The sequence below is a fragment of the Vulpes lagopus genome, chromosome 19 (genome assembly GCF_018345385.1).
Source record: "Vulpes lagopus strain Blue_001 chromosome 19, ASM1834538v1, whole genome shotgun sequence".
Classification (NCBI taxonomy): Eukaryota; Metazoa; Chordata; class Mammalia; order Carnivora; family Canidae; genus Vulpes; species Vulpes lagopus.
In genome coordinates, this window is record NC_054842.1 from 3636043 (window position 1) to 3649322 (window position 13280).

A 13280-nucleotide genomic window follows, 5' to 3' on the forward strand; every position below is an offset into this window, starting at 1 on the left:
CCTCAAGACACAGCTGGCTGGAATTAAAAAGTCACCCCTCCCTGCCTTATACTCAGTGCTCCTCCTTCATTAACATCTGCTGCTTGACCACATTGACATTTGAGTCTTTAGTTTTTGTTCTATGGAAATAATTGGGTAAGATTACAAGGTGAGCAGTGACTAACCTTTTGGGTAAGAGAGGTGATGCCCAACAAAGGGGAAAAGTTGCTTTCATTTATTTAAGTGCAAGTTTAACGTTTCCCCTTTATAATGCTACCATTAAGAATGTAGAATTAAATTTTATCTTGTAGTTATCTAGTTTGTTTTCCCATTCAATGCATACATAAAATGTTTTGATTTACAAGGAGCTCATTTCCTTAAAAGTTAACCCATGCAGCTTGCCATGTTTCTTAACTCTTTTTTTTTTTTTTTTTTTTTTTTAACCCTTGCCGTAGTCTCTGAGATTTTGTCCGGCTGCCTCTGTCTTTTTCCCCTGACCATGTATTCTCTGCCTTCCAAGACTAAGAATCACCAGTTTGGAAAGAGTCTGACTTCTTTGACATTGCTTTTAGTTCTTTTCTGTCCTCATTAGCCCTGCATCCTAGGTGTGGCCACTCAAAATCCTTTTGCTGTTTAAAGGCAAATTGCAAAGTACACATAGAAGCAAGATAATTTTGTTATACACATTCAGTGGCATCTCAGAAGGCAAACTCTTTTAACATGGAGAGAATTTTTATTATATTCTTTTTTTTTAAGATTTTATTTATTTATTCATGAGAGACACAGAGAGAGGCAGAGACACAGGCAGAGGGAGAAGCAGGCTCCATGACTCGGTCCCAGGAATCCAGGATCACACCCTGGGCTGAAGGCAGGCACTAAACTGCTGAGCCACCCAGGGATCCCAAAGTTTTTATTATATTCTTAGCAAAATAATAGCAGTAATGGAATGGCTAATCTTTTTTCCTTGCAAATATATAAGCTTTCTAATACATAGCTATAGCCATGTGAAATGCATTGTCAGAGAAATTATTTTTTGAAAATCTTTTATACTATTTATATTCTGAAACATACTATTAGTGTTGTCCTTATTAAACATAGCATCCTATACCCCCCAAAAATGAAAATGGATTTTACATTATTTCTACTGTTTAGTCCTAGTATATATAGCATATTTTTTTTTCCAGGTTGTGGTTATATATGTCTTCCTCAGTCCGTTTCCTTTGAACTTAAAATTTGCCATATTATCCCAGTTTTCTCAGATGTATTTCTTGAATTTTTATTCTTTCAACAAGTTCTCTTAGAGTTCACATCTTAACATTTGTATGTTTGGTGTTCAGCTGGCAGCCGATCGGGGTCTCCAGGAAGAGTTCTGACCACAACAGCCCTCTCCACTGTGAGCTCTGGTGTTCAAAGAGTCTTGATCAATTCAGCCTCAGCACCGAAGAGAAGCAAGATACCTCGGAGTCAGGGCTGTAGCAGAGAGGCTAGTCCATCTAGACTGTCAGTGGGTAAGGTTTTCTCTGTGAGACTTGGGACCTCTTCTTTCATATTTCAGGCTGGGATATTGGGTAGCATGACAGACATCAGGTGGACCCTTAGAAGCTAGAAGAAAACAACTCAATTCAAGGAAAATTGAAAAAAATAAAAAAAAGAAAAAATAATAAAAAGAAAAAAAAAGGGATCCCTGGGTGGCGCAGCGGTTTGGCGCCTGCCTTTGGCCCAGGGCGCGATCCTGGAGACCCGGGATCGAGTCCCACGTCGGGCTCCCGGTGCATGGAGCCTGCTTCTCCCTCTGCCTGTGTCTCTGTCTCTCTCTCTCTCTCTCTGTGTGTGTGTGTGACTATCATAAATAAATAAAATAAAATAAAAATAAAAAGGAAAATTGAGATACAGATTATAAATTAGGTATCTTACCTGAAAAATATAATTCATTTATATTTTAATCCTTTTATTTGCAGCCTTTTTATGTTTGTAGAATACCATTTTACCCTTGTAATCTCATACAAATTAGAGGACTGTATTCAAATTTAACTATATTCCTGGTAATGCTTTATCAAAAGTAATTTCTTCTCAACCTTAGAAAGATTGATCAGTTTTTTTAAAAGAAAAATAAAGCTAGCATATCACAATTCAAATTCTATCTTTTGTTTCCTCCCTTTCTGTGCTGCTGTTGCTTTGTTTTAGCTCGAAGTAGTCGTATTCCTCGACCAAGTGTGAGTCAAGGATGCAGCCGGGAAGCCAGTCGGGAGAGCAGCAGGGATACAAGTCCTGTTCGCTCTTTTCAGCCCCTCGGTAAGTACTTGGGCAGGTGTTGGGTGCATTTCTTTCCCCCTTAGCATCTGATAACAACCTCAGCAAACTTGGAGTTTAGCTTTCTTCATTGACAGCCCCTCTTTCCGGTCCTGATAGAAGAAAGAGTCAGAAGGAAATTACATGTTTGGGAAATTCCTTTGACATTTACTTGTTTTAAGTGAGCAAGTTAGATCTTGTATAAACAAATTGCCTCCATAATCAAGTAAATATCACACAGATTTGAACTACAGAATATTGAATTCAAGATTTATCTTAAAAGATAAATCTATACAGGGATCCCTGGGTGGCGCAGTGGTTTGGTGCCTGCCTTTGGCCCAGGGCGCGATCCTGGAGACCCGGGATCGAATCCCACATCGGGCTCCCGGTGCATGGAGCCTGCTTCTCCCTCTGCCTGTGTCTCTGCCTCTCTCTCTCTCTCTCTCTGTGATTATCATAAGTAAATAAAAAAAAAAAATTAAAAAAAAAAAAGATAAATCTATACAATTTAAAGGTAATATTTAAATATTTACCCCTAAGTGAAGTATGGGCTATTTCATTTGATAAAATAAATGCTGTTAGTTTTTTTTTTCAGCAGAAATACTAACATTTCAACTTAGATATTTAACTTAGGTTATTAGGAAGAGTGCTGTGCTGCAAAATGCCATATGAACTACTAACTAAAATGGGGAAGATTAGTATTTTTATAGTATTTTACAGTTCAATAGTTGTTTCCCATATATTAGCTTGTGTCATGTCACTGCTGTAAAACCTCTTTGTTCCTGATTATGTAAGCTATATTCTAACCTTGACTATAGGAGTATAGTTACCTAAATTGTAAAAATCTTAAATGTTTAAAACTTTTAGTGTTTGAGAATAATCAGAGGCAGAGGTTTTTACATTGAAAATTTTTAGAATTTCTGCATGCTTCTTCAACTTTTTAGCTAGTATGTACATACCTAAAACTATTTCCAGTTTTTTTCTTTTAATTCTATAAAATGTAGTACTTGGAGAATTTCTCCTTGGACTTTGTGACATTTAAGTAGAACATAGTTCTACTCATTGTCTATTAGAGTTATTATTTCCTCCAACAGACATGTTAGTATAGAATATCTAGAGATTAATTTCTTGTTCCTGGGCCATTTGGTTCAAATAAATCACTAGACTGCCCTGTATAGACCTAGGAAACCCCATTGAGCTAGGGACACAGACCGGGATATCCTCAGCCATTGTTGTTCCTGTTCCAGTCCCAGGTCCCAGAGTTCCCTTTCAGTACTTTGCAAGAGATGTTTTTAGTTTATATACAATAATCATACACAATATTTTAGTTCATATATGTATAGACTATATACATATACACAAACATACATGTAGGTGTACATGGTATATCTCCATGTATATGTGTTTTAAAAATGAAATAAATCCTACATTTGTATAAAGCATGTCATCTTAAAGGATTGAAGGAAGGTGGAGTATGTGGTAGTTTAAAAGCATATGTTCTAGGGTCAAATGGCCTGGGTCCTGTAACTTCTGTACCTGAGTTTCCTCATCTATAAAACTAGGATAATAATAGTACGTACTTGTTAGGATTGTTTGTGAAGAAGCTATAATGAGAGAATCATGAAACAAATCCCCCGCAGTGGGCACGTAGTGAGCGCTTGGTCATTATAATCATCGTCCAGGCCACCACTACTGCTTCTCCACCTTTCCCCTGAAGCTCTAACTGCTTGCCTAGAAGTAGTTTCCTTCTACTTTAGTGGCAAGGGTCTTAGGTATTTTTAGTGGTATAATATCTGCATCTGTGTAATGATAGTGCTGCAGAATTGTTAAAAAAAAAAAAGAGATATCAAGAGGAGACCAAAATGTTTTTCTGTACCTTTTAAACATGTGCAGTAGTCAGAGATTAAAATTTATAATCAGCTATTAATCGCTTAAGCATTGTTAATATGCCTATTTTTAAAGAGAAATAGTGGCTAGCCATTCATTTTCTAGATTCATCTCAAAGCCTCATTTTGATAATTTAAATCACTTAAATTTTTATCATTAAGGGAAGCTGTTTTCCTGATTCTAATGAAACATTCTACTATAGTTAAAGAAGATTATATCTTTTAATCATATAGTTTTAGAAGAATTGATTTTTATAGCCATTTTATTCATATATGGATACTGCATAATAAAGGTAGCAGATTAGCTCTGTTTATTACACAGGGGTAAGGGGTGGGTAGCATTCTCGAAGATCGGCTTATCCTTTCCACTCTCATTGTTTGCTGTGTTTGCCTGCATCCTGCTATCCTTAATGTGTTTATTTGGTGAATTTTTTTTTTCACCTGACTTGAATATCACCATTCAGCAGATGAGCCCCAAAGTTTGCCATGCCCTCAGTTGTTGTACAAGGCCAATGTACTTGTGAAATAGCACAAATACAGTGCTCTTTCTAAAGCATCAGAAATAAAGCAGAGCTGAGCAAAGCCGAACTTCTCTGGATCTTATATCCTAGTTTATGTTTATTTCTGGAGGCAGGTTTCAAAAAAAACTCTTGTGTTATTACACGCATGTGAGTGGTACCTCTTACCTCTTACCTACAGCCACAGGTAACTATTGGTTCCAGAAAAATTTTTTTTTAATTTTCATTCATTAGGCATTTCCATATTGGTTCTCCTCTCAACCATTTCAAAAATTATTTCTGGGGATCCCTGGGTGGCGCAGCGGTTTGGCGCCTGCCTTTGGCCCAGGGCGCGATCCTGGAGACCCAGGATCGAATCCCACGTCGGGCTCTCGGTGCATGGAGCCTGCTTCTCCCTCTGCCTGTGTCTCTGCCTCTCTCTCTCTCTCTGTTTGACTATCATAAATAAATAAATAAATCTTTAAAAAAAAAAAAACAAAGAAACAAAAATTATTTCTGCCAGGTAAAATTAAAACTATATGTCAGTATTTTTATTCACAATACCAATCACCTTTCAGGGTTAATTAAACCTTTTGTGTAGTATTCTTTCTGTTTAATCCTTTCAGTCTTTTTGATCTTTTTTTTGCATTCATTAAGGTCGTGTAATAAAAGTATTTTAACTGTTCTAATTAATATATCTAAATAAGAGTAATCTATTTCATTAAATATTAAAATGAGTCTTTCCTAGCTTATTTGTTTCGGTATAGAAGAAGAAAACTGACTTTGTGGTGTTAGGAAAATCAGAATTTTAAGATACGAAATTTGAGATACTCTAAAATTAGATTCAGAGAGACATGTCATAAATGGAGACGTCACATTTCTAGGTCTTGATTAGATTATTAATGCTCCCTTTTTTGTGTTCAAATGTTCTTTGATATTTAAAGAACCTTTTACTGAATGCAGAACTTACTTATATTCTATGAACCATTATAGAAAATGTTTAGGTTAATGTAAATGAGATATATTATCTTTTGAACAATGTGAAGATGGTACATATACTGTTTAAGAGCAAAGACCATGAAAGAGGACAGATACTTAGGTGTTTCACTTACTAATAGTATGGCTTTGATCACATTAATTAACTTCTCTCTATGCTTGAATTTACCCACCTATAAATGGAATAGTAATACCTGCCTCATTGGGTTCAAGGTTAAAGGAGATAGGATTATTATTGATTACTAATTACCATAGTGGTTTTTTTTTTTTTAACTACAATGTTCATTTTTTTGTTTCATGCTTGTACTTTTGACATTTCCTTCCATTTGAATACTTGCTTTTTTTGTCTCCTGTGGGCTTATGTCTGTCCCCTTAGGTGTAAGATCTTTTGTGTGTCAAGGATGATATTACAGTGCTAGTGTTCAGTTGCCTTACTGGCAGTATTCTGATCCTTAACTATTACTAGTAATACCAGTGTTGACTAACTCTCCTTTGCCTGACTATAGTGCTGCCACTATTCCTTGTTTCTGTGGTAATAGATGAGGTTTGTATGGTCCTGTTATTCCAGCCTCCAGACACCATTCCAGATCTACTGGTGCCCTCTACGCCCCCGATGTATACGGGGCCTCAGGTGAAGGATGAGTACATTTTCAGTATCATCTGTACATTCATCTCAGATTTTTGTCCTTTTCAGTTTTCATTGAATTGTATATTCATGTTTTAATTTGTTGGATAATAAGTCATTTGTAATTTTTTTTAATTTTCTCCCAAGTAACTTTATCCCCTTCCACTACCTTATTTGGGCATTTTTCCTCACCGGCAGATGACATTTTTTGTATGTATGTAATCTAAGTTATGTCATTTTTAAACATGGAATTGTTTTATGTTCTCAATTATGTACTTCATCTTTGTACATGTTTTGGGGAAAAAAAAAAAAACCAAAATGGTGGATGAAGTGTTTTAATTGTAAATTATGGTGTAGAAAGTAGTTGAGGGGGAGAATCCAACTCTAGTTTGTCTTTACATACCTCAGAATGTTGGGCACACAGTAGGTGCTTGACAAATATCAAATGACATGTCTTGGTTATAGACTGAAATCAACCTGTCTTGATGGAGAAGAAATAATAATTGGAGGGTTTTTTTACCTTGTTAAACTAGTGTGGCTTTATTGAGGTCCCTAATCATTATTGGTTTGAGGTTTGATCTTTGTTCGGACTACTCTGTGGCTCACCTGTATGGATGAGATTTGCCTGATTGATAGAGCTGGATTAATCACAAGGGCTATAGATTCACAAGCCCTTAGCCAGCCATTCTTTCTTCTATCTTTTGGTCATAAATGTATCATAGCTACTATTCTTTAAATTAATTTTCCACACACTTGTCAGTAATTTTAATTGCCTTTACCATTTTTGTTTTTGTTTTTGTTTTTTAACCAAAAACCAAATGTACACAGAAAATACAGAATTGCTTTTAAAATGCTTTGCTCCATTGGTTTTTTTTTTTTTTTTCTCCCCTTAAGGAGCTTAACATTTCCAGTGTGATGCTGTTCTATTTATGACTCTCTCAAAGCTGTTTTCCTCCCTCTGATGAATTAGGTCCTGGGTTTGGGATCAGCCAGTCAAGCCGACTGTCATCTTCTGTCAGTGCCATGCGAGTCCTGAACACAGGTTCTGATGTGGAGGAGGCTGTAGCAGATGCCTTGGTACTCTTCTCCATTTCCTTATTATTAGATGTTCCAATTATGAAACTAAAGTATGGGTAAGCCAGCCCACCAGTGTGGCAAAGGACATGGGAAAATGCTTGTGGATTATCTAGGAAAATCACATGTGGGTAATGTAAAAAGCAGAGCAGTATAATCAATTCTTGATCTTTAAAATATTTCTTGGAAAAAAAAATAATAAAAAAATAAAATAAAATATTTCTTGGCCAGAAATTTAAGCCAAAGCCAAAAGTGATTGATGGCATGTCAAGAAAATAAATACTGAGGTCATGAATATGGTGGTGTGTTTTATGCACTGCAGTACTCTAAGAATAAGGGTATATTAGTACATAAATATTTACTCTACAAGCATATATCTCAGAGCTTGCTTAACTTTGAGTATTTAGAGACTGTTTTAGTCTGGGATAGGATTTTGTTTAGTCTTACTTATGTTTTCTGAGCTAAGAGAAAGTATAACTTCAAGATGTAATAATTAAGATATCTTCCTGGCTCTTTATACTTGACACAATAGATCGTGAGGTTTAAAAACATCATCTCCAGATCCATGATAGTTTGTCAGAAGAGTGCTGCCCATGTGTATCACTGTTGTTTTTCTCACTTAAAATTTTGAAGGAAGTGTCATTTAAACAGTGACTGGAATTGGCTTTTGCCAATTTCCCAAGTCAATTCAGTATGACACTTTCTCTTTCAAATTATATTAATCCAATGTTTGGGAAGCATTTACTCACTTTCGTACAAAGAACTTATAAAAAGCCTCATCTTTGTTTTGAAATAAAAAATACATTATGTTTTTTTAAGACTTTATATCACATCTTAACCAGTGTTGATATGATACAATATATGCCATATATATTTGAAAAATAAGTTTTGAAAAAATCATTGGTCACAGCTGTAATATGATAAATGTAATAACATATGTAGTTCTGCTCTAGCAGTCTATATGCACTGAATTTTTCCCTTTACCTCAGCCATTTGGTTAATTTTTTTTACAAATACAACTAAGTAGGAACTTGGTTCTCTTGAGCATGGAGATAGAGTGATCACCTCTTGTTCTGATAATCTGACATCAGTCAAATGCTTTTAATTTACTCTTTTCATCACTATTTCTCAAATCATGTTTTCTAGTTTCTTTTTAAATGGAAGATTTATCGGTTAAATTATGCTCACATAAATTTTATGAATTGAATGGGTTATTCTTGAACTATTACTTATAATAAATACTAAGTTAAGATATATTTGAATTATATAAGGAATATTTAACGACCACCACCAGGGCTAAAAGTTGAATCCCAATAATTTGATTCTGTCTACTTCTGTTATTTGCATAGCATAAATATTCCAATTATAACTATTAATTTCTAGGAAAAAACTCTCCAACTATTAAGCTTAATTTGCACCTTGGGAAAATCACAGAAACAAAGTTAACTTTGGAAATGACAAAAGGATTGAAATAGAAAATTTGAGGGGCATCTTAGTGGCTCAGTTGGTTCAGCATCCAACTCTTGACCTCAGCTCAGGTCTTGATCTCAAGAGTTGTAAATTCAGTCCCTGTGTTGGGCTCCACACTGGGCATGGAACCTATTTTAAAAAAAGAAAAGAAAAGAAAATTTGAGTTTCTTTAGGAAAACTGGTTACAGGAATATTTTTGTAGCTCAGGACTACAGGTATTGGCAAGATTAAAGATCTAATCTGCTGATAAGCAGTTCTCATTTATCTATAAAAAAATTTAATGTTTCTGATTTTGGGCATTGTTTATACCTACTTCATTGTGCTGTTTAGCAAAATGTTCTTCATTATTTTCAATTTTCTCTTTAAAAATTTACTGCTCTCAGCTCTTAGGAGACATACGGACCAAGGTATAGACATTGCTGTTTTCTGACATCTTATGATACTGTAACTTTTTTCTTTTGCTTCATCAATTTAACAGATGATAGTCTCTAGAAAATATTCAAGTGAAAGTAGCTCAAGTGAAAGTAGCTTACTACTTTCAAGAATCTTATTCTTTAATACATCCATTTTTCTGTATATATGATTATCAATAGGGAAATGCCACTTGAACAAACTGTCCTGTAGGGGTTCTTGTCCTTCCAGCTCGACTACTCCATACAGATGAAATGTTATCAGTCACACTGATGTCTATAACAAAACTGATTCTGGGCGGGAAAAAAAAAACAAACCTGATTCTGGAGAACACAAGAAATACCACATTAGCACTTTCTAAATTAAGTTGGTGTCTCTAAATCAGTGAAAGGCATTTATTTAGTAATGGAAATGTCTTTATAAAACTATTTTGACTTAAATTCAGGTTGATTTTTGTTTTTAGATTTTAGACTTCGGAGAATTTGTAGCCACTGGAATGGTTTTAAATTATTGTACTTATTAACATGTTTCATAGAAATGTCTTCACTGCTCATCAGCCTAAAATCAAATATTAGATTACATAAAGATGTATTTCCAGTTCTTCCAAAGAAATCACAAAATAAGCTATTTACCCTCTCTCATAATTTTTATTATGCAAGGTATAATTGGCAGTTATCTATATTTAAATGATGAGCTTCAGATGTAAAGAAATCAAAGGAATCTAAATAGGCTTTCTTGCATTTATTGAAATAGACACATTGGGAAAAACTTGGAGGGCCCTCAAGAAGCTTGCCTCCTAAAAATAATAGTAAGCCAAACAGGTTCTCCTCATTTTTTGTCTGTATTTCACTTCTCTAGGAAACATAGGGTTGGGTACAAAGGAAGAAAGTGTGCCAAGAGAAGTGGTAGCAGACCGTAAAAGGAAGATTAGAGAAAAGAGAAGGTAGACAGGAAAAAATAGAGATCATACAGGAAAAAAAGTGTTTATCTAATCCATTCTCATCCTTTAAAAAAGTAATACTCTTCTCACCAACTCAGATTTCCAGTAGTTTCTATTCATTTATACTCCAGTAGTTCTTGGTTTCCATGAAAAGGAAAAAGAAGAGGGAAAAAAACATAATTTGAGCACTTCCCACTTTAATATCCATACTCTCATATAGTTTTCTGTTTCTTCTATATCCCATAGTTTAAAAATACTTCTACTAACTTCTAAAACATGTTTTCTGAAGCAAAACTAAATATAATAAAATCAATTATCAATTGATTGATACAACATTGATAATAATTTTATTATTACAGTGATTAGCCGCATGCTTGGTACTGATTTTAAAACAAACACCAGTCCTTTTGCGGTCAGTAGAAATTGTGAAATACCAGTGTATTCTTTTGGCTACTGCTAATGAGAGCCTTTATGTATGTCAGAAAAAACCTGCTCGAAGAAGATATGAATCCTACGGAATGCATTCAGATGATGACGCCAACAGCGATGCATCTAGTGCTTGCTCAGAACGCTCATATAGTTCTCGAAATGGTAGTATTCCTACGTATATGAGGCAGACGGAAGATGTGGCAGAGGTCCTCAACAGATGTGCTAGTTCCAACTGGTCAGAAAGGAAAGAAGGCCTCCTGGGTCTGCAGAACTTATTAAAAAATCAGAGAACACTAAGGTAAGTTGCATTGTCTTAAAATAATTGTCCTGTCAGGTTAGCACTTTCAACTCGATCCTGTTTTCATGACCCCTTAGAGATACTAGTATGGGAACAGACTTGTTTTAAATTCAAAAGATGATTAAAAAAAATAAATTCAAAAGATGGCATCAAAATATTTTCCCAAGCTTTAGGACCATCTATACTATCTGTACTAGAAATTTTTATTTAAAAGGAAGCTTTTTATCCACAAATACAAGTTCATGAAAAAAGTTCTTAATTTTTAAAATTAGAAATAATAAAGTGTGCATACGATTAAAGCTGGCCAGTTTGTTAAAATTCATTCTGGATAAATTTTTCAGTGAGAGGAAAGAATATTTATGCTCATTTGAACATGAAGGTAATTCTTAGTGTTCACATAGTATGTGAATCTTAGCGTAATACAAAATGGAATTGGAGTGAATTTCTTTTTAACAGAACTTTATTATGGTTTTTAGTTTGATTTGGTTAGGTTTCCTTTCCTAATGGCTTTTACTTCCTTTTCCCCCCTAAATTCTTTATTGTCTTTGTCTGTGTAATATTTTAAACATCTCCAGTCAACCACTTTAAGAACCTAGTTTCAGATAATTCGTAAAGTTTGAGTGTAGTGGAAAATTAGAGGGCTACTTCCTGACTTGATACCTGACATCAGGGTTAGAGTTGTTACCAATATATTTACTTTATGAAGTAGTAAAACTATTTAATTTAAAATAGATGTTCATCTGGGCACTGCCTAATATATTTTAATGTTTGCATATCATTCTTCATGAATCATTGCAATAAATCATAATATTGTTCTTAACCCCATCAAGATTAGGTTAATATTAGGTTCAGTATATCGTTATCAGTGGCAAGGTGGTAGCCATAGCATAGAAAGATTTTAGCCTTCAGGTGACCAAATTTATGAAAACATCCTAGCATTTAAAGGGTAAGATTCATGTGCTGGGAATGTCATTTGTACAATTTCCCTGGTCATGCTACATTAATGAAATACAATTGTAGTTCTTTTTATATGACTTTTAACTTTTAAAATAATGTGGGTTGCAACTGAATTTTTTTCTTAAGAAGACTAAATACAGCTAAGGTTACTTTTAAATGGATTCTTCCTATAGCAAGATATTAATAAGCTACTTTCAAGGCACCTGTGTGGCTTAGTTGGTTAAGCATCTGACCTTGATTCAGGTCATGATCTCAGGGTTGTGGGATCAAGCCCTGCCCCCACATGGCCCCTTGGACTCCCCACTCAGGAGTCTACCTCTCCCTCTGCCCCCCCTCCCCCCGCTTGTGCTCTTTCTGTGTCTCTCAAATAAAAATAATCTTTTAAAGAAATATATTAATAAGCTACTTTATTATTTTGACAGTCGAGTTGAGCTGAAAAGATTATGTGAAATTTTCACAAGAATGTTTGCTGATCCTCATGGCAAGGTATGTTTTAGTATTTAAGATTATTTACTCCTATGGGATGTCATTTGTGGATTGTCAAAAAAAAAAAAGCATTATAAGCCATTTTTGTTTTATTATTGCCCCAGAATGGTAATAATCTTTTCAAACATAATTGAAATTGTTTGATATCATACATAATTTAGAAATTGCTCTCTGGTAACCATTTAAGCTTCTCCAAAGAGAGATTGTCTGAGACTATATATAAGCTGAGGGATATACTAACAAGCACCACTCATAGAAGGAATCAAACTGAATGTATTTGTATCACTAGAAACTTTTTACTGTTTATAAAGGAAAAAAATTGGGTAAATTGAAAAAATATCTTTTTGAGAACTTTTTATTGTTCTTTTGCAGTGTTAATGTAAATATATTCGTATCTTAAAAGAGCAATTGTGTAGAAAAGAATTGCCAGTAAATAACATAAAAATATTTGTTTATTTTTTAAGCAGCCATTGTTTGGTAGTAACATTAAAAAATATTTTATCTATTGAAATAGTCCATAAAAATTTTCAGAACATTGTTTAATTTTTAATGTTGATTAAAACATACTTTATTTTTTAAGCAGTTAGGTATAACCTGCATCCATAACCGGGACATTTTGTTTCACTTTGCAGTATAGTACTGTTGCAAAATGTATTTGGTTACTCTGTTTTCAGAAACGTGTCTGACAATGGTGAAATTTTATTGTCTTTTTTTTAGGTTACCAGTTGTCTGCATGAGAATATCTAGCCTAAGTGAGAGGGAGATGTGGAAGGGAAATTATAGAAAAATATTAATGAATTTCACCTTATTTTTTTATTGTCTTCACTTTATTGTTGTACATATCATCCTCATTTCTTTCTGTTTTCAGTATTTTCCTTACTTGCAACACTTACTTTAAAGATAATAAAATCCTACTTTAGATATAAACTAAAATCCAGCTAAA

The 13280-nt window shown here is 34.3% G+C and overlaps 1 protein-coding gene across 33 annotated transcripts in view; it reads left to right on the top strand.

The window, feature by feature from the left end:
- Nucleotides 1-13280, top strand: part of CLASP2 (cytoplasmic linker associated protein 2) — a 176587-nt gene that overhangs the window by 113002 nt on the left and 50305 nt on the right. For 18 of the 33 annotated variants that reach the window (XM_041733812.1, XM_041733817.1, XM_041733813.1 and 15 more), the window contains 6 exons: nucleotides 1317-1487; nucleotides 2164-2271; nucleotides 7243-7349; nucleotides 9200-9223; nucleotides 10650-10894; nucleotides 12274-12337. In XM_041733812.1, coding sequence (XP_041589746.1) covers nucleotides 1317-1487; nucleotides 2164-2271; nucleotides 7243-7349; nucleotides 9200-9223; nucleotides 10650-10894; nucleotides 12274-12337 — 719 coding nt within the window. Of the gene's footprint in view, nucleotides 1-1316; nucleotides 1488-2163; nucleotides 2272-6215; nucleotides 6279-7242; nucleotides 7350-9199; nucleotides 9224-10649; nucleotides 10895-12273; nucleotides 12338-13280 lie in introns of all 33 variants that reach the window. The other 15 variants (XM_041733821.1, XM_041733814.1, XM_041733820.1 and 12 more) reach the window with 3 other exon arrangements.